Raw genomic sequence first — 20,918 nt, forward strand, 5'->3', positions numbered from 1 at the left:
GGGTGATGCCTTGTTAAAATGTTATGATCTGTTTAAGCATTTTTAACCCTGCTCTTCAGATGAAAAGGCTCACGGAGTGGCTTACAATTTTTATTTTTAGAAAGACCCCACCTGTCTATTTTTAGGCAGACCCTACCCTCAGCCTCATCATCTAAAAGACCCTTCTTTTGAGACCACCGCCTTCAGAGGTGCGTTTGGTGGTGACGTGAGAGAGGTCCTTCTCGGTAGCTGCTCTCAGGGTGTGGCATTCCCTCTCTGGCTCCCTCTCTGCTCTCTTTCCACCAGCAGGCAAAGACCTCTCTATTCAAGCAGGCTTTTGGTGTGTAAGCAGGTCTGTTGGGTTGGATGCTGCTGTTATTCCATTGTTGTATTTTTAATGGTGTTTTAATGAGCTTTTCTACATGAGGCATTTATTGCGTGCTTGTGATTCCTTACTCACAGTTGTTTATGGTTTCTTTAGATGACATCGTGATCCTCCAGTTTCATGTCTGGTTTTTCAGAGCAGTTTTCCAGGTTTGTTTTTTTTTAGTATGTGGAAAATGGGGTATTATTTCTGAAGGCCCTGTTTCTACTTGAGAGCCAATCTACATTACAACTTTAAACTGGTTTCAAACCAGTTTATCTAAAGGGATCCTGCAGTTTCATGAGGGTACTGAGAATTCTTTGCTAGAGACCCCTGTCCCCTGCCCAAGCGGCCCCTCTTCCTAGAGCTACAATTCTCAGAATTCCTGTATTTCGTAGCCATAATCACTAAAAACAGGTTTGAAACCCATTTAAAGTTGTAACGTAGATTGCCCCTGAGTATTTGTAGTATTCCGCTATAAGCACAACTCCACGTAGAGGTTATGCAGCAGAAAAGCAAGAAAGGAAAAGCTCTTTGTGCAGAGCTTGGATCCCAATTCTGCCTTCATGCTCAGAGGCAGTTTGCCACTGAGCCAAAGCAGCAGGGGAGGGGGGCTGTGCCCGTTGCGCCCTGCTTATCAGGCTGGCCACTGTGGGAAGGAGGACACTGGTCCAGTTTTCCAGGGACTTCCTGGTCGATTCGCAACTCAGCTACTGCACTGCACTGCACCTGCCCTTGGAACATCAGAAGCAGGTCGAAATTGAGCGGGGTGGGGCGGTGGCAGGGGGAGACAACTGTTGCACCTCTTGAAGGTCATTGGTGCCGACATTCTCACCTCTACACATGTTCACATTCTCTTCTCATCATGTATATTTCTGTTGACTGTTCTGTTTAGCTAGAGCAAGCTGTCATAATCCTGATGAGGTTATTCACCTTCTGTGGCCTACAGTGTACACTGCATGCTGATAAGTCATCAGTGGCCATTACCGGGGTCTGTTATACCGGCTTTTTTATTATTCTGAATTGGGGTGGAGATTTTTTTCCCTTCCTTCCATTGCCATGACATAGGCTTGATTAATTTTTCATGGGCCTTTGCACTATCGTCTCTTCAGTTATATGGTAAAGTTAAAAGCAGATCGCCAAACATGGTGAATATAAATGTGGGTAACAAGTGTTCTTACACTTTGCTCTAGAGAAACTGGCCAGGAGGTTAAAAAAGAAACATGATTGCATCTGCTCCCAAAGCAGACAGAATAATATGGAAGTAAATGACTGGGACTACATGGACAAAAGAGGGAGACAGCCTTTTAAAAAGGAGTGTGGTGTGGTGCATTTCAGCACACTTTAGAACTGTTCAACTAACTCCAGTGCATTTTAGAAGAGGCACAGAGACTCCTGGGAGATGTGTGTAATTGGCTCATCAAATCCTTTAATGACTGCTAAATTGTCAGGTGGTGAGGTGTGAGGGTAAGCAAAAAGCTTGGAGATGAGAGTGTTGAAGGGAGAGCAAGGCAGGCAGGCTGGAGGCAGGCTTGCTGAAGTCTCATAGTTGGCAATACAGAGGGACAGCTTGAGAGTGACCTCCCACTATGACAAATTCCCCCACTCTGAGAGAAAGTCAGTAGATCTAAAAAAACCAAACAAACCCCAAACCCAAAAGGTCCATGACGGGGAAAAAGAAATCCAAAACCCACAGTTCGGAGTACTTTTATTAGGATCAACCAACATTCCACAAAATGTGCAAGCTTGTGAGTTCTGCAGAACTTTTCATCAGGATAGGTAGTACAAAATCTCCTCCTCAGCCTGCTGTCTCCTCCCCAGACCTTACATCTAGAGAGGGGCACCACACAGCATTCACTGCAACCAAAGAAAGGTGCCTTTCGCCAGAGATGACATTTTACTGAGCACTTGTCTCCTCAGCTGAGCTCAGCTGACCCCAGCTGTGGAAATGAACCTTGGGGATAGTACCTGTGGGGATGTAAGCCATGGTGGGAAGGCTCTTTGGCACCTTTCAGCCAAGCACCCATTTTGCTGTTAAAGTTCGACCCCCCCAGCCCTTCTTTCATCTATGACCTGATTTGCACATAACACTAACGCATAGTTTATTTAACCCAGGGTTTGTTGTTGCGCTTCCCAGGGTTTGCATGGCAGATGATCGAACAAACCGCAGTTTGCTTTCTCAATCCCTGGGTTGTTTCTCTCCTCCTTAGCCCACTCCCTCCCTGTATTCCAAATACCTTTGTGGCACCATAGTCCTGGTATGTAGCATGGCTGACTTTTTAACACTCTTGCCTGCTGTCTCTGTAGCCTGGCAAAAGAATGCATGAACGACCCACTGTTCTGGATTCACACATAACTCATCGTTTAAACAACTCAGAGTTCACAACCCAACAACAAACCATGGGGCCTCTTTCTGGGTAGTTCATGGTTAACAAACCATAGTTTGTTAGTGCAGCTGGGTTCATACACCATGACAACCCAGAATTCAACAACCCATGGGTTAAGTAAACCATAGGTTAGCTGTGGTGTGTGAACCACATCTATGTGACTGGAGCAATTTCATGTTCAGATATATGGGAATGCCACAACCATTTCATTTTTATGGGCAGAAGAAGTCATAATACTTCACATCCCACACTGAGTTCTGCCGCTGTTTATGGGTTTTCATAGAGGCCCATTGCAATATTCTTGTACGCTGGGAGTCGTTCAGTGCTGGCATTGTATTTTCATTATCGGCGCTCTCTTCCATGCACTGCACGTGGCGCATTCAATGAAGCACAAGTGGAGTTGGAACGGGTCATTAACACACTGGACAGCGATTCTAGAGTCAGCACTGTAGTCAGCTGGATTAACAATTTGGAGGCCTCTTCGGCTGGCCCACTTTTTTTACTCTCAGGTTCTCTTTCCAAAGCTTTATACATGTTGTCTGTACCTAAAAGCAACAAAACGGTGCTGCATTCAAATAGGTGGTGGATCCGAACACTCAACAAACCACAAAAATATATATCAATAAGTAAATGGCAAAGCATAGGTTTGTGTCCAATGTTAGTCTAACTTAAGTCCCACTTGTTTCAATGGGTCTCCTCTAAGTAGCACTAACATTGCATTTGTTCGAGGCAGAAGGAGTGATGTTTAACTAAATATTTTAGGCTTATTTCTGCGTTATCAGTCACTTAGATCAGGGACAGGCAGAAATTAGATTGGGATCTACTGATAGATCTCAGGATGATTCGCAATAGATCTGCAAAAGCTTGTGACTTAACATTTTAACAGTAGCAACAACAACAAAACAAGAACGGACAGATTTTTTAAACACTCTCCCTACAATGTTCCCAAGTATATTCCTTTGCTTCCTGCCTAAGAGTGAATGACTCCCGCTCACTCCTATGGGACAAGGGAAAGAGTTGTACCTGAAGACACTGTTATTGTGGTGCAAAAACATAACCCAAATCACCAACAATGACTAGCTCAGCCTCCACTGACAGGGAACCCCATAGAGAGGCAATATGTCTCTGAGAGACACATTGCACTCCCCAAAACCCCTTTGCAATATACTTTGAGCTTGTCCACCGCAAGACTTGGTCATGATGGCCACAGGTTTAAGATGGCTTTAAAAGAGATGTAATTCATGAATGAGGCCGGGTGCCTCAGTGGAGATATGGCTAAATGGAACTACCATGTTTAGCAGGAGCAGACCTCTGAATGCCGCCTGGTAAACAGCAAGAGAAAGCTGTTTCCTGCATATCCTGTTTGCAGGCTTCCAAGGAGCATCTGGCTGGCCACAGTTGGAAACAGGATACTGGGCTAGGTAGACCTTTGGTCTGATCCAAGAGGGCCATTCTTATGTCTGTTTGCTTGTTTTTATCCTGATCGGCTAAGGCTTTCTGCGAAGTTTGGTACCTAGGGCAGTATCCAACAGTGTCATTGTGCAAACTCAAATAGCACTAGCACAGCTCTGCTGAATCTTTCCATTGTACGAGCGGTTGCCTATTATGCTTGCACAACAGGTTGTACAAGCAGAATACACAACTGGTTGCACAATGGATCCAAAGCAGTTGCGCAGGTGGAGTGCACATCCAGTTGCACAACGGGTTGCACAAGCATAATGCACAACCACTTGTGCAACCGTGCTTGCGCAAGCATAACGTTAGTTGGATCCTTCTCTTGCACATAGTTCAGAACCTAGTTTCCAGTAGCACAAGGTCATTTGCGCTAATGGAATGACACAGTTGGATGCTGCCCCTAATGTGGAAAATCCAAATAGCCCTCCTTCTCCAACTAACACGAGGTCACAATCCACCTTTTGCACAGCTACTGTGGATTGCAGTGGGGTCTGCAACTTCCCAGTAGATTGTGCCTTCTGGGAAATCTACCACCTTCAGTAGCTCCCATAATCTGCTGCCTGAGGCAGCAGCTTTGCCTCAGCATATGGTAGGGGCACGTGGCTTTCTGGTTCTCACAGGGAGGATTTTCACAAGGAGATTGTCTATTCAGGGATAGATTTCAGGTGCCATTCAAGGATACATGGTGGGAGGTAGATCTGGTTGATGGGGCATAAGGCACTGAGACATTGTCCTGAGCAAGCCTTTTGGTGTTCCTCCCCACCTTCCCATCATTTCCATTGGCCTTGGCAGGAGGACTGCGGCCTGCATTAATTAGTGGATGCACATTTGGATTTTCCAAGTTGTGGATTTTCCAACTTGTGCATCAAAATGTTTTGGGCCAGCCCTGAATGACATGTAGTACCACTGCCAAATCATGTGCCCCTGCACCCTCCAGCTGTGCTGACTGCAACAGCCATCATCCCCATCAAGCCCAGACTGGGGATGATGGGAGTTATAGTCCAACACAGCTAGAGGGCACCAAGTTGGGGAAGGCTGTTCTAGAGGCTCGTATCACCACCCTTCCATAACCCTGGAATCTACTGAGCCCTAGATTTCAGCCCTGAAATACAAACCCACTTAGAGCTGTGCTCACATGGTCTATTGAAATTCTCCACCCTATTTGTGGGCAGAGAAACCGGGGAGACAGGTTCACCAAATTCTCCAACAGTTTCTCATAGGCAGCACTCACCCTTGACAGGGGTTGTAGCACAGCTTCTTTCTTTTTCCTAAGGAGTTTTCTTTTCTTTGTGAACTGCGTGGGCAGCCTGGGTCCCATCCTGCATCCTCCACTGTGCAGGTGTGAGGGAGGAAGTGTTGCATCTAGGGCTGAATCTACACATAGCAGTTTTACTGTTATCATACTGCAGTGATAACTATTGGTGCACATCACATGATAGTTATCACTGCAGCATGATAACGGTAAAACTGCTATGTGTAGATTCAGCCTAACTCCAGGGAAAAGGTGGAGTGAGTGCTGTGCCAAAATCTGTCCTCTAATTAGGGATGTCGGAGAATTTCTCCACGAATCTCCGGGAGGCCGAATGCCAACGCATTCGGCCCCCCGAAATTGGTGGAGAAACGGTCCGCCACCCCCCTGCCACCCCCCGGGATGGGACTTACCTTTGCCAAATGTCCCTGGTGCTGGCAGCTCCCAGCGGCGGCGCGGCGGCGGCGGCCAGTCTTCCGACCGGCTGCCACCACCGCCATTTCCAAGTAAAAAAAAAAACCAACAACAAACGTGATAGGCTACGTAAAGATTTACGTAGCCTATCACGGCTAGATTTTCAAAAAACACCGTGATAGGCTACGTAAATCCTTACGTAGCCTATCACGGCTGACTCTGGGGGGGGGGGGGAAGCGCGTACGCAAATGGCGGCGCCAAGGGCGCCGCCATTTACATTCCTTATTTGGGCATGTGTAGTCTACGTAAACATTTACGTAGACTACGGCGAAAATAAGGGCAACGCAAATAGCGTAGACACTACGCTATTTGCGTTCCCCTTATTTTCGCCGTAGTCTACGTAAATGTTTACGTAGACTACACGTGCCCAAATAAGGAACGCAAATGCCAGCGCCCATGGGCACTGCCGTTTGCATACGCGCGGTTTTGTTTTTTTTTTTCACTCAGCCGTGATAGGCTACGTAAACATTTACGTAGCCTATCACGGCTGACTGCAGGAACGCAAACGGCGGCGGCTATGGCCACCGCCATTTGCAGCCTGGCCGGGCAGGATTCGGGGGTGAAGGGACGGAGCGCCTCCCCGCCCGGCCAGAATTTGGGGGGGGAGGGATGGAGCGCCTCCCCCCCCCGGCCAGAATTTCGAGGGGGAGGGACGGAGCACCTCCCCCCCCAGCCAGAATTTCAGGGGGAGGGATGGAGCGCCTCCCCCCCCACGAATCAAATTTCGATACAGGTAAGAGAGTTTCGTACATCCCTATGGGGGGGAGGCGCTCCGCACCTCCCCCCGAAATCCTGATCCAGCCAGCTCCGCTCCACGGAGATTCCACAGAGCCACCGGCCGGGGCCACCTGCAGCTGGACATCCGGCCACTGGGCAGCCTTCCGGGGAAAAAAAACCCGCGTACGCAAATGGCGGCGGCTACGGCGGCCGCCATTTGCGTTCCGTTTTTTTCACTGTTTTAGCCTACGTAAATATTTACGTAAGCTATTACGGTAAAAAAAGGGGAATGCAAATAGCGTAGTGGGCGCTATTTGCGTTCTTTCCCCCCCCCCCCGTTTTAGCCTACGTAAATATTTACGTAAGGTACTACGGCAAAAAAAAGGGAAAGGCAAATAGCACCCACTACACTATTTGTGTTTCCCTTTTTTCGCCGTAATAGCTTACGTAAATATTTACGTAAGCTAAAACAACAAAAAAAAGGGAAGGCAAATGGCGGCCGCCGTAGCCGCCGCCATTTGTGTACGCAGGTTTTTGTTGTTGTTGTCGTGATAGTCTACGTATGTATATATGTAGCCTATCATGGCAAAGGCAGCTACACAAATGGCGTGGTGGCCGCCATTTGCGTGGCTGCCTTCGCCGTGATAGGCTACGTAAATACTTATGTAGCCTATCACGGCAGCCTGGCCGGACGCAAATGGCAGCTGCTACGGCAGCTACCATTTGAGTCTGCAGCAGCCGGCCGAGAGGCCAGCTGCCGCCACCACCACAACTGCCGGAACATTCGCCCCAGGTAAGCTTCATCCCGGAGGGGATTCTGCGGGGGGGCGGGGGGTGGGAGGCCGTTCCGCCACGGGTTTCGGGGGGCTGAATGCCAGTGCATTCGGCCTCACTGAAATCCGTGGCGGAATTCTCCGCCATCCCTATTTTCAGCACAGCGCTAAACCTCCAGCCCCAATCCTCCAGAATGTGAGCAGCTTCCTAACCCTTTGGTCTTCACCTGGCGGGCCATCATGACCTATTACGGAGTTGCACCTTTTTCTTATTTGGCTTTTTCTCTTATAAAAGCTCCCTGTCCTCCAGGGCTAGACCCAACAGGAGGCAAAGCAAGGTGGCAGATGCTGGGAGGCAGCAGCAGGGGGGTGGAGAGTGCTACATACATGGTGCACGGCCTGCACCCCCTAAAGTAGCCTGCCGCTTTCAGGTGCAGTGGAAGACGCTCCCCCATCACCAACAATGCAAAAAGGTTCAACTGCCAGTCCAGTCGGCTTTTGCACATGGGACAGGAGTGATGCCATCTTGTTCTTTGCCTCAGGCCACAAAGTGCCTTGGGCTGGCCCTGTTGTCCGCATTAGGAACCCAGAAAGCTGCCTTAGACCAGGACAGAGGATTTCTCCATCTAGCCTGGTATTGTCTGCTACTCTGACTGGCACTGGTTCTCCAGGTCTAAGGCTGAGAAGGGTGTTCCTAACCACTTGTTACCTGATCTTTTATAAATAGGAGATGGCAGGATTTGAACCCGAAACCTTCTGTACCAAATCAAAGCATGTGCTCTGCCACTGAGCTTTAGCTATAGGTCCCTCTCATCTTTAGCAGTTCATCTCTTTTCCCATTCCCTCCTCAACCCCATCTTTTGCAGGAGGCTTCTGGATTAACCCCTTAAATCAGCCCTTCCCAAACTTCTTGTTGGACTACAATTCCCAAAAAGGAAAAACAAGTGAGAAACTCTCAAGATGTAAAGTTTCTGAGCCCAATTTAAAGTCCTGGTTTGGACCCTTAAAGCCTTGAATGGTTTGAGACCAAATCCAAATTACTTGAAGGACCGCCTTCACCCATATCACCCAGCCCGCACTTTAAGATCAGAATAGAATCACAGAATCATAGAACTGTAGGGTTGGGAGGGGCCTACAAGACCATCTAGTCCAACCAGCTAGCTCAGTGCAGGAATCCAAGTCAGAGCATCCCTGACAGATGGCTGTCCAGCCTCGTCTTGAATGCCTCCAGCGTGGGAGAGCCCACCACCTCCCTAGGGAATTGGTTCCATTGTCGTATTGCTCTAACAGTCAGGAAGTTTCTCCTGATGTTCATCCGGAATCTGGCTTCCTGTCACTTGAGCCCATTAGTCCGTGTCCTGCACTCTGGGATGATCGAGAAGAGATCCTGTCCATCCTCTCTGTGACAACCTTTCACTTACTTGAAGAGCGCTATCCTATCTCCCTTCAGTCTCTTCTTCTCAAGGCTAAACATGCCCAGTTCTTTCAGTCTCTCCTCATAGGGCTTTGTTTCCAGGCCCTTGATCATCTTCATTGCCCTCTAAACCCTCTCCAGTTTTTCTGCATCCTTCTTAAAATGTGGTGCCCAGAACTGGACACAGTACTCCAGATGAGGCCTAACCAGTGCTGAGTAGAGGGGAACTGGTACCTCCTGGGATTTGGAAGCTATGCTTCTATTAATGCAGCCCAAAATAGCATTTGCCTTTTTTGCAGCCACATCACATTGTTGGCTCATATTCAGCTTGTGATCTACAATCAGCTTGAGCAAGTGAGAAGAGAGGCCCTTCTCACTAGCTCACCTTTGAGGGCAGTTAGGTGGGCGAATACACAAGGCAGGGCCTTTTCCGCAGTGGCCCCACTCGGATTGACATTGAGGGTCTGCCAGGCCCTAACATTGTAGGCTTTTAGGAAGGCCCTGAAGACTTACTTGTTTACATTGGCCTTTCCCTGTGTTTTATTTATTATTATTGTATTTATATCCCGCCTTTTATCCTCTTGCAAGGAACCCAAGGCGACTTACATTATCCTCCTCCTCTCCGTTGTATCCTCACAACAACAACCCTGTGAGGTAGGTTGGGCTGAGAGTCTGTGACTGGCCCAAAGTCACCCAGTGAGCTTCCATGGCCAAGTGGGGACTAGAACCCGGATCTCCCAGCTCCCAGTCCGTCACTCTCACCACTACAGTAATGTGTTATTGTTGGTGACTGTTTCATGGATGTTTGCTGCCTTATTATTGTATTGAGTTTTTTTTATTATATGAATGTTAATGTTGTAAGCCGCCTTGTGAGGTCTTCTGCCCTGAAAGCAAGCCTAGAAATCTTTTAAATAAATTAAATCAGTAGGCATTGTTGTGACTTTCTTACTTGTTTTTCTTCTTGGGAAGCTGCTTTTCTGGACAACTCCCACCACCCCTGACAATTGGCCATGCTGGCTGTGGATGATGGGCACTGTAGTCCAACATCTGAGGACCCAAGGGCTGGGAAAGGCTGCAGGGACTTAAACATACTACAACTGTAACCACCGTGCATACCTCTGCCTGTATTTCTTCATTACAGCCTTCATCTTTTGCTGCTTTTGTCTCTCCCACCCCCCATTGCCTTTTCCCCTCTTACCTCCCTTGTCTTCCTCACTGTCAAGTACCTTAGGAGCAGATGTGCCTGTCTCTTTTACCAGCATCCTAAAGCACCATGTATAGGGAAAGCCTTGTATCTTTAACAAAATAAATAATCACTGTCATTAATCAGAGAAAGAACAGCCGGAGAGGAAGAAGAGAGAGTAGGAAAAAGACAAGAAAGGAACAAAGGACAAAGAGATGGAGGAGAAAAAGAGATGCACGGGGAAAGAAGGTGGCAAAAATAAAATCAAAAGCAGGCACCATATTTTGAGTTAGGTGAATTAACGGTGGCTCGGCCCCCGGCTCAATAAAGCTATTTGTAGCCTGCCCCGCTTTGAAATATCCAAGGAGGCTTGCAACGAGAGCAAAATAGTACGCTGGTAAATAAAACCCCGACGTAGAGAAACTTACCTGGGACAAACGCCAGGTAAGTCAGTGTGATTAGGATTGCTGCCCCAATGCTGCACACCTTACTCAGGAGTAAGACCCACTTAACTCTGGGATTTATTTCTGAGCAAATATGCCTAGGAAGGATTCGCACGGCGGAAGGCAGCCGCAGCCCAATTCGCCCGGGAGGCTCCGTCGCGCCCTGGATGCGGACCGCGCCACACCAGCCCCGCCAGAGGAAGGGCAGGGCAGGGCAGGGCAGGGCAGGGCAGGGCGAGGCGGCGCAGGCGAAGGGCTGGATCGGGGCGCGCGCGGGTTGGGTGCGGAAGGAGCGCCCCTGCGCAGCAGCGGGCGAAGCCAAGGCAGGGGCGGTGGCCGGCGGGGCAGAGCCGACACGATGGGCGCGATCGCCCAGCCAGGTGGGGCCCGCCGCCCGCCGCCCGCCGCCCGCCCGCGCCTTGACCTCCGCGGGATCGCCGGGAGGGGAGACCCGCCGCCCGCCGCGGCCCGGGCAGCTGCACACCCGGCCAGCCGCTCGGCAAGCCGCCGCCAGAAGCCGGGCAGGCTCGGCGGGGGACGGAGGCGCGGTCGCTTCGCGGCAGCTTCCAGGCCCGATCCGGATGGATCCCGCCGCTGCCTGAAAGCAGAGGCGCCTTTCCTGCCCGCCCGAGCCGGGACCGTGCCGGCGAGAAGTTCCCGGCTGGCGGCGCCGCCCCCCAGCCCGGGCCCCCTCCGCGCCCGCCCCTGGCTTTGGCCGGCAGCGGCGGGGAGCGGCCGCCGCCGCCGCCTTTCCGCGGTCAGCTTAAGCGGGCGGGGGAGAGGCGGCGGCGGCCCACCGGCCGGACTCGCCGGCGCTCAAGCAGCCGGAGGCTGCAGGATGACCTTGCGGCGATGCGGGCGGCGGCGGCGGGGGGCGGGGGGCGGGCTGGAGCATCTCCCTCCTCCGATCCGAGCCCGGGAGCAGCGGCAGCCGCCGCGTCGCCGGGCGACTTGCGAGCAGGAGCGAGGGAGACAAAAGCGGGCGGGCGGAGGGCGGATTTGCAGCACCCGAGCCGGATCGCTTTGCCGAAGTGGGGGTTCGAGCCTCGCCGGGAGGGCGAGGGAGGGGAGCGCGGGGGCCCGTCCGCGCAGGCGGCGGCGGCGGCGGGCGCCCCCGCCGCGCCCCGCCCCGCCCCGCCGGACGTCTTGGGCGACGCGCGATCGTCTGAACCCGCCAGCCCGCGCGCCCGCCTGCATGCGCTTGATGTTCGCGGAATTCCGCTCCAGAGCCAGCCCCTTGGCGGACACGGGAGGGGGACATGAACGGGCGCTGGCCATGAATTGCAGCGAGACCAAGGAGATGGAAGGTAAAGAGAGGGGCGTGTGTGTGTGTGTGTGTGTGAGAGAGAGAGAGAGAGAGAGAGAGAGAGATGCGCCTATGCTGCTTCCGTGCTTTGCCACCCTCGCCTGCCTTGGGCGAGGAGATGGTTGGTTTCGGGGTCCGGCTTGAGGCTCTGGGTGGTGCCCTGCCCTGTCCCCGACCCACGAGCCTCCGGGTTGCTCTTCCCTGGAGATCTTCGGCGCTCGAGAGAGTACCTCGATCTTTTGTAAGTTACGCGGGGCGCGCAGCCTGTCTGGTTCAAAGGGAGACGCCGTGGGAAGGAAGGAAGGAAGGTTGGTTGGTTGTCAGCTATTTTCCTGTTCTGCCGGCGAGCATGAATGAGCAGGACGCCTTAGGTGGACCTTCTGAGGGGGAGACGGGAGCTCCGAAGCGCCCAACGCGCCGTGGCTTGCGCGACTGGGAAATACATGGTCGTGCGCAGAGACCTCCGTGAAAGATTCGCGAGCTGCGGAGCGCTGGGTTTCTAAAAAGATGTCTGACCTGGCAGCCCTCGCCTGTTGCCCAAGTATGCAGGTAGGTGGGGGGGCTGCCTGGGTGTGGGGGGCTGCGGTGCTGGGAAAGAGGCACTCTGCACAGGCTCGTTGTTCCTCTCGACTTCTTATTCAAATCGCTCAGAGGTCAACATCTGAAAAGAGAAATAAAGAGGCTGAAAAGAGAAATAAAGAGAAATGAAAAGAGAAATAAAGAGGCTGCATCTCAGGGCACGTTTACGGGGGAGTAAGTCCCGCGGAGCTCCATGAGTCTTTGCCGCTGAATAAGGAGGAGGCATAGGATCGGCTGAAAGGGTCTGTGGCTGCCCTTGCCTGGGCAACTGGGGGGAGGTTGCCACTGGAAGTATTCCCATCCCGGGTACGAGAAGCTCTGTGCTGTGGACGGGGGTGGGGTGGCACACCTTTCATTTTTAAAAAAGGGGAGATGCAGTGGTTTAAGCCTGCCTGGGCGGAGGCCATTTCTGTCTGTCCTGGGGACTGCCGGATGTATGGAGGTTATTCAGTGTGAGGGTGAGGGTCATTCTGCACATGGTCTGAAATGCTGTTTTCTTTGCAGGTACTTTGTGTCTTCCAGGGTTTTAGCCAAGGCACTGGTTTAAATTAAACCTTCTGTGGAGTGTTACTAGTTTTCCAAATAGAGTAATGGGCCATACAAGGGAAGAGCAAGGGAAATGGTTTCAAAAGGGTGAAGCAATCTTACAGTCATCGCCTTGAATCCACATAGAGCAGCCTTACCCAATCCCAGGGACCTCCAGATATTTTGGAGTGCAACTTCCATCAGCCCCAACCAGCACAGCCAATCGTCAGGGAAGATGGGAGTTGTAGACCAAAACATCTGGGGGGCATCTGGTTGGGGAAGGTTGGCTTAAGAATAATGGGGCAGCTAATCAATCTTGCAGCCTGATCCATATTTACTTGGAAGTAATGCCCACTGATTTCAACAGGAGTTGCTGGCAAGTAAGAGGACTGAACATTGCCCTATCACTGCCTAACAGACCCCTCCTCAGTATATGTACTAGTAAACAAGGCCCCCTGAAATCAGCAGGACTGAATTCTGATGGAACAAGTTTCTGAGTAGGGGGCAGATGTGGACAAATGGCATTTCCATGTAACCTAAACCTTCCGGACTGAATAATCCAGAGTAAACGTCAACACCTCATTCATAGACTCTCAGGGACTGAAGGCATTAGAGGTGGATTCCAAAGATCACAATGGCTCGATTAGCTATCCCTCAACATCCTTTAATTACCTTCTTCTGCTCCGGGTTATGTATGATGTAGCGTGTGTGTGTGTGTGGGGGGGGGTCTCACTCAAGATTCACCCCAGCCCCTTTTAGTGGGTGTGCAATGGGTTTTTAATCAGTGTTTGCAGTTGTGAAGATGGAACTTGGGGAGGTAGTTATTGTGCAACAACTCCAGGTGGCGACAACAACAACAACAATAATAATTAATGTATCACATTCACATCGGGCTTTAGAATGTGCAAAGTCCTCCGTGTTCATTCAGGGTCATCCCAGCCCAGTAGACAGTACAGGCAGCTGCCTTGTATGGCAGAATTCCAGGGGGTTCAGATGAAATGGGAGAAATCCTCTAGGGGGAATAATCTTCCCCAGAGTCTTGGGACAACATGTGGTGGGAGGCATTGTTCCACTCTATTTTTCATTCCCCTGTATTATTTTTCATTCCCCAGTGTAGTGTAGTGTTACAGCAGCCTTCCCCAATGTGGTGCCCTCCAAATGGACTACAACTCCCAGCATGCCATGGCTGCTTGGGGATGCTAGGAATTGTAGTCAAACACATCTGCAGGGCACCAGCTTGGGGGAGGTTGGGTTAGAGTATCAGACTATGGCCAGGGTGACCTGGCTTTGAATCTCCACTCAGCTATGGAGCTCAGTGGCGGCTTTGGGCCAGTCACCTTCTCTTAGGGTTGTTGTGAGGATGAAATCGCAGAGAGCAGAGGACCATGCATGCTGCTCCTTAGAGGAAGGGTAGGATGCCAATGTCATAATTATACTTTCATCTTTGCACGGAGCTGGTGGTCGTGGTTCTGGTGGTACATAATCAGTTTTAAACTAGGGCAGCAAAATGCTTATGCTAGACTTGCATGTATTCTCTCAGCATATCTTACGACAGCCCTGCTGTCAGTGTTGTCATCTCCTTGTTGCAGATTGGGAGTTGAGGATGAATGATAGTGGGCTTGCCTAAGGCCACTTAGGTGAGCTCTTGACTAGGGTGAGATTTGAAAAAAGGACTCAAAGGTTTTTAAACAGAGGCTGTTGGCCACCTAGCAGGGGCACTTTAGCAGCAGATTCCCTGCATCTGCAGGGGGTTGGGCTAGATGATCTTTGAGGTCCCTTCCAACTCTTATTATTCTTGCTTCACAGCTCAAGCACATAGCCACAACATTACTATTGTTCTCCTTAATAAGCACCTTTCCTGGTAGTTCAAATGAATTGCAGCTTGTTTTTGTCTTCATAGAGTCAATAACTAACTCTGTTAGTAGAAGCATTCTTAATGCTCAATGTTTAATGCTTACCAATTAGGATTGTTCCTGATAATGTATGCTAGATGTTTTCTTTTGATTTGTCTCCTGACTGGTATGTATCAAGGTTGGTAGACCAATAAATTCTGATTGATTAATTGATTGACTAAGCTCTTAAATAGCCCTTTTCCGGAGTGCTCAAAGCCCTTCACATACAATACCTCAACAATCCCTAAAACTCTGGTAAGGAAGGGAGCTGTTGTTATAAGTGGTTTGTGTAAAGCATCAGTAAGTTCATGGCCAAGGAAAGTCATGCTCTGCCTTGCTCACACCTGATTCTCTATGGAGAACAAAGGTGTGCGGTTGGGTACATGGTGCAAATGGCCCTTGACTACCTTTCCCTCTCGCAAGGTAGGAGGAAACCCACATATCTGCCATGCATTTGCACAGGCTACTGGAAGAGAACAAGGTGACTCACACAACCCCAAAGGGCCTGCAGAAGAGAGGAGATGGTGCTAGATAACTTCAGGCAAGTCAGACACAATGTGTGTACGTGTGCATAACTCACTGTAATAAAAAAAAACCCAGCCACATCACCAAATCAAATCGATACAAAATCCCCCTTCTCCAAACCAAGTTACTAGTCAATTTGATCCATGAGCCACTTGGGACTCGAATTCTGGTTTTCTTCTCAGGCCAAAGTAGATGTGATGACAAAAGGCCCCACTGGTTTAAACCCAGGTCTGTCCTACTCGCACCTAAAGAGCGGGGAGAGGGACCCGTTTTTTAATGAGAGGAGCAGAATTCTTCCTGGGCCCACTGAAGCCTCTCTCCAAAATGCTTTTCTCCCAGCTGAGGTCACTTCCAGTAGTGGGCAGGCTGAGGGGAAGTAGAAACAGAGGAAGCCTACTCAAACTGGCGGTGGCCTGCTTGCATATCCATTTTTTAACTGGAGATGCGAGTGATTGGACCTGGGCCGTTTTGCGTGAAACCATGAATGCTGTGGAAAAAGTGAGCAGGCCTGAATGATTTAGGATGCAATCCTATGCATGTTCAGACAGAATAAAGTCCTACAAGTACAACTCCCAGCATGGCTGGCTGGGGAATGCTAGGAGTTGTAGGACTTTTTCTGTCTAAATATACATAGCATTGTACCTTGACTTTCCAAATTTAGTTTTCCAAATATTGTTTTCTGTTAACCTAACACAAGAAAAGGGTGAAGTACTGAGACTCCAGAATAATAACTAGGTAGGCCAGGGCCCACCCCTGAGGCGAGCTGTGTGTGTACCTCCTAGCATATTCCACCCTTAGTGGCCTAAAATAATTTTAAATAAAAATAAAATAAATATACAGGGGATCTATGGCAGACATTTTTATTTACGATTTTTTATCCTTCCTCGGAGAGGTTCAGGGTAGCACACATGGTTCTCACCTCTCCCTTTCATCCTTACAACAACCCTGTGAGGTAGGTTGGCTGAGAGATTGTGACTGGCTCAAGGCTGAACTTCATGGCTGAGTGAGGATTCAAACCACAGTCCTTGTCTAACACTCTAACCACTAGACTGCACTGGCTCTCTGACACGAAAGGGTTCCCTGGTAAACATGACAGGGAGAGTATCAAGTTTGGGAGCCGCTGCCATAGAACAATTACAGCTGTTTTGCTTCATTTGCCACAACCTTAGATTATTTCTCTGGTTCATTCTTTTTCCCAGGTAGCAGGTGCTGATGGTGAAAGCCTGTTTCCTAAATCACACCCTGCTATGGTATACACTTGGCAGTTATTTGTTAGAATCTAGAGCCCATCCTAGCCTTAAAGGCAGAGCAGGATGGCTAACAACACTCCCTAATCTCATTCATCCTGGCAGCAACCCTGTGACTCAGCTCAGTATTATTCCCATTTTACAGATAAGGAATTGAGACTGTGAGAAACTGTGACTGACTTGGGGCCACCGAGTGAGTTCAGGGCTCACCTGAACAGTGTGAACTCAGGATGTTGCTGTAAGACAGAGCAACACCTGGTGCCCTCCAGATGTTTTGGACTACAACTCCCATAAGCCCCACCCAAGATGACCAGGTTGCCTGCCCCTGCAATAACATGTAGAAGTGGCTGCTAGCCTAGCTGGCTTTTCTTTTCCCAATCCCTTTTTGAAATAGAAATAAACGTATTTGTCAAGAGTGAAAATAATAGCAAAAACTGGAGCTTCCATATTCAGAAGCAGTATGCCTGTCATGGTGGACCAGTTTGGACCTGACAGAAGCTGCATTATCTCCTTTGGAAACTCTGGTGTCTAATCCCAGATATGTGGGAGCTAGTTGTGATACTTGGCAGTGGTGGAGAAATGCACTCTGGACATGCTCACAAGCTCTTTATTAGTCATGTATTCCACAGCTGAGTCCCAGCACAGTAATGAAGCCTTGCAAAAAGAGAATTGGCATGGTTGCTCCAGCTTGTGCCGCTCTGTAACATTTAATTTAAGTGTCTTAACCCTTCTGTTTAAAAAAAAAAAGAAAGAAAAAGTTGTCATAATATTTACCTAAGAGACTCATGAGGCTGGGAACCAAGAAGCAAAATGTTGTGGTTGCAAAGTTGTTTTTTCAGACAGAAAGGTGAAGAAAAAGGTCAAGTTGTCTTTTTTGATCGCACCTCTTGCAGGGCTGACAAACACTGCCCAATTGTTCTCTTTGCAAAATGCTTTGATCCAGGGCGTCCTTAAAACATTTGCTGAGAGAGCTGTAGCAGGAGACCTCAGCCAGGGAAAGAATGGAGATCTCAGTCTAGTCCAGCCTTCGCCAACCTGGCGCCCTCCAGATGCATTGGACTACAGGTCCCAGCATCTCTAGATGCTGGGAGCTGTAGTCCAATGCATCTGGAGGGCGCCAGGTTGGCGAAGCCTGGTCTAGACCAAAGTATAACAACACCCCAAACCCAAGAAGTTCCTTCCATTGTCAGATTCTTGCCTTTCCTGCCATCTCTTGGATCCAGATTGGGATGAAGATGAAACATTTCTTTGCCCGTCTTAATTTCCAGTTGATCTGAAAGACTGCGAGCACATTGATTTCTCCCTGCAGACCAAATCCCCAACACATTAAACAAAGGGCCTGTCATTTGCAAAGCAGCCTAACCAATTCATCTTGCGGTTTCTCTCATCCCTCTCTGCTGTGTGTGCATATTCTTTGGGAGCTGTTGGCAAACATTCCAAACCATGCGGATCAATCAATATCATGATATTTATTTATTTAATTAATTATTTGGTGCGTGTTGCAGGGGTGGGGTGGGGTGGGGTGGGGTGGATCTTTGCAGTGCAGAACACACAGCTTTACTCCCCCTGCTGAACAATTCACAGGAGTAAGCCCATTCTCTTTCATCGCTGGATCTCCACGTGTTCTCTTGCTCCTTTTTTAATCTTCTTCTTTTCCCCGTCAGTCTATCCTTCCACCTCCTTAGAGGAAGGAAGCACCAGAGAGAATATATGTATTCTGTTACTTATAACTGAAACACATCTGAAAACATAGCATGGGGTCAGACTTTGAAATGATTTGGTTCAGCTCTGACATTCTCTGAGTTTGGTTCTGCTTCAGGTCTATAAAAAGCCCAGTGACCTGTTTGGCACACCTGAACTGAACAGCGTGGGTGCCGATTCAGTTTCCTGTGGGAGCCTGCTTACTATTAATAAGGTGATTAATATTCCACCACTTATCTCTGTGCAAGGAAAAGTTTCAATTGTGTGTGTTTGGGGCACATTTCAGACACCACACGAAGCCACACTCAAAATTCCAAACGTGCCCACCATCCCAAAAAGGGCAGGGACTCCTAAGCCGTTAGAACAGTGTAAAGGTATGTGAGCCAAAGGTACAAATCCCTTTACTTAAAAAACAACTGCTGTTAGCACTTCAAGGGAAGTGTCCATGGGTGCTAAGGGGAGCTCCCCTTGAAAGGCCAATGGCAGCTTCAGAGAGGTGATTTTTGTTGGGATCACAACAGGGAGAGAAAGAGTTAAACTCCCCACCCCAGCCTCCACAGTCCCAAAGCTGCTCAGGCTTCCTCAGGGCTGCTATTTATATAACCAAAAACATGCACATTAATTGCACATTGATGCAATTAATGTCAAGTCTGGTTTGGCCTTAAGATTCCAACATTCCTTCCATCAGAAGGAAACCAGCTCTACAGGTGTTGCTCTGAATTTGTCACATCTCATAGAAGAGGGAGTGAAACTGTGTGCATAGCCGAAGAGAAGAAGTCAAACAGTCATGTGGTTCTTTACTGCCTGGTCCTCTGAGTGCTGTGCCATAAAGCTAGTCAGGAAAAACTGTTCTTGGTGGAAGGTTGTGATGGATTAGCCTTTCCAGAGAACTCCTGTGGGACCCTTGATGTTTGTTGTTGTTGCCTGCTAGGAGCGCTGAAGGATCATAGAATCATAGAATAGTAGGGTTGGAAGGGGCCTACAAGGCCGTCGAGTCCAACCCCCTGCTTAAGGCAGGAATCCAAGTCAGAGCATCCCTGACAGATTGCTGTCCAGCCTCGTCTTGAATGCCTCCAGTGTGGGAGAGCCCACCACATCCCTAGGTCATTGGTTCCATTGTCGTATTGCTCTAACAGTCAGGAAGTTTTTCCTGATGTTCAGCCGGAATCTGGCTTCCTGTAACTTGAGCCCATTATTCCGTGTCCTGCACTCTGGGATGATCAAGAAGAGATCCTGGCCTTCCTCTCTGTGACAACCTTAAATGTACTTGAAGAGTGCTATCATATCTCCCCTCAGTCTTCTCTTCTCAAGGCTAAACATGCCCAGTTCTTTCAGTCTCTTCATAGGGCTTTGTTTCCAGTCCTCTGATCATCTTTGTTGCCCTCCTCTGAACCCTCTCCAGCTTGTCTGCATCCTTCTTAAAGTGTGGTGCCCAGAACTGGACACAGTACTCCAGATGAGGCCTAACCAGTGCTGAGTAGAGGAGAACTAGTACTTCCCGGGATTTGGAAGCAATGCTTCTATGAATGCAGCCCAAAAGAGCATTTGCCTTTTTTGCAGCCACATCACATGGTTGGCTCATATTCAGCTTGTGATCGACAACAATTCCAAGATCCTTCTCGCTTGTAGTGTGGTTGAGCCACGTATCCCCCATCTTGTAACTGTGCATTTGGTTTCTTTTTCCTAGGTGCAGAACTTGGCATTTATCCTGATTAAATGTCATTCTGTTGTTTTCTGCCCAGCGCTCCAGGCTATCCAGATCACTTTGAATTTTGTTTCTGTCTTCCAAAGTATTAGCTATCCCGCCCAATGTTGTGTCATCTGCAAATTTGATCAGCATTCCCTGCACCTCCTCCTCCAAGTCATTCATAAAAATGTTGAAGAGCACTGGGCCCAGGACTGAGCCCTGCGGTACCCCACTCCATGTGCACCTGCTTTGAAGTTACTCCTGACCACAATTCTGTGTTCCCAACTGGAGACAAATAGCTTGCTGGATCGGATGCTAAGTGGCCTTTCCTTTAGTACTGTTAAACATTTGGCAGCACGGCATGATGGATTGCACTCATTTGCAGACTGGAAGGAGCGGTCTATAGACGTTGTGGAAACGCCTTCCATGGTGGCTTTCGAGAAAAGGCTCAGTGGGACTCTGTTGGGGACAGGGAGTAAGTCTTGGATATCTTGCTCCAGGACAGGGGTTGGATTACAAAATCTGTTACAGCGCTTCCCATTCTATGCTGATGGGACACGCTTTATGATGGCTGGAGACTGTGAGTCAATCTCCAGGCAAAGAGAAGCCTCCGGGTGCCTGTGGCAGCTGTAGGTTCTGACAGGGGCTACAGTAATACACACAGAGAAAGCCTTCTTCTAGTCCTTTTCAGCACCCTGCTCACTCATGGTTTTCTGTAGGAACCGGCCTTTAGAATCATTATAGAAGTGATCTAATGGAGCTCCTAGGTCAGACTCAGAGTAGGAAACACGCAGCTTACAAGGAGCGTGCCCCTTGTTCCTCTACAGAATCAGGCTTCTGACAGCCTGTGATACAGCTGTTTGGCAGGCTGTTAGGAGCACGACTCTGCTGGAAAACACCACATAGGCTCCCCGGTTTCCCAGCAGAACTGCTGATTCTGCAGAGAAACAGGGTATGCAGGATGTCGGAGAAATCCGCAGTGGAATCAACTGAGTTTGGATTTCTATGAGTCCAGCCC

General features: G+C 49.4%; 2 protein-coding genes across 2 annotated transcripts in view; one reads left to right on the plus strand and one right to left on the minus strand.

Moving 5' to 3' along the window:
- Nucleotides 1-2,034: 2,034 nt before the first annotated feature.
- Nucleotides 2,035-11,635, minus strand: LOC146348983 (uncharacterized). The gene is made up of 3 exons (XM_084851701.1): nt 11,614-11,635; nt 10,424-11,200; nt 2,035-3,275 (listed from the first exon to the last, which is right to left on the minus strand). The coding sequence occupies exons 1-3, from the start codon at nt 11,633-11,635 to the stop codon at nt 3,073-3,075; spliced, it is 1,002 nt and encodes a 333-aa protein (XP_084707827.1). The 3' UTR covers nt 2,035-3,072.
- Nucleotides 11,618-20,918, plus strand: part of SAMD10 (sterile alpha motif domain containing 10) — a 63,750-nt gene continuing 54,449 nt past the window's right edge. Inside the window, exon 1 of the mRNA XM_084848428.1 lies at nt 11,618-11,745. Within this exon, the coding sequence (XP_084704554.1) occupies nt 11,634-11,745 (112 nt within the window). The 5' untranslated portion in view covers nt 11,618-11,633. The remainder of the gene's footprint in view (nt 11,746-20,918) is intronic.

This window comes from Heloderma suspectum, chromosome 4 (assembly GCF_057233095.1).
Source record: "Heloderma suspectum isolate Gila_16-S chromosome 4, 16-S_ref, whole genome shotgun sequence".
Classification (NCBI taxonomy): Eukaryota; Metazoa; Chordata; class Lepidosauria; order Squamata; family Helodermatidae; genus Heloderma; species Heloderma suspectum.

Bases quoted from the DNA above. Each gene is read 5' to 3' on its own strand.
- LOC146348983 (XM_084851701.1), bottom strand. From the start codon at position 11,635: ATGCAGGCGGGCGCGCGGGCTG. The intron at 11,201-11,613 runs GCGGGTTCAGAC...CGCCCGCTTAAG, and splicing joins GCAGGCGGGCGCGCGGGCTG to CTGACCGCGGAAAGGCGGCG. The intron at 3,276-10,423 runs GTAAGTTTCTCT...TGTTGCTTTTAG, and splicing joins TTACCTGGCGTTTGTCCCAG to GTACAGACAACATGTATAAA.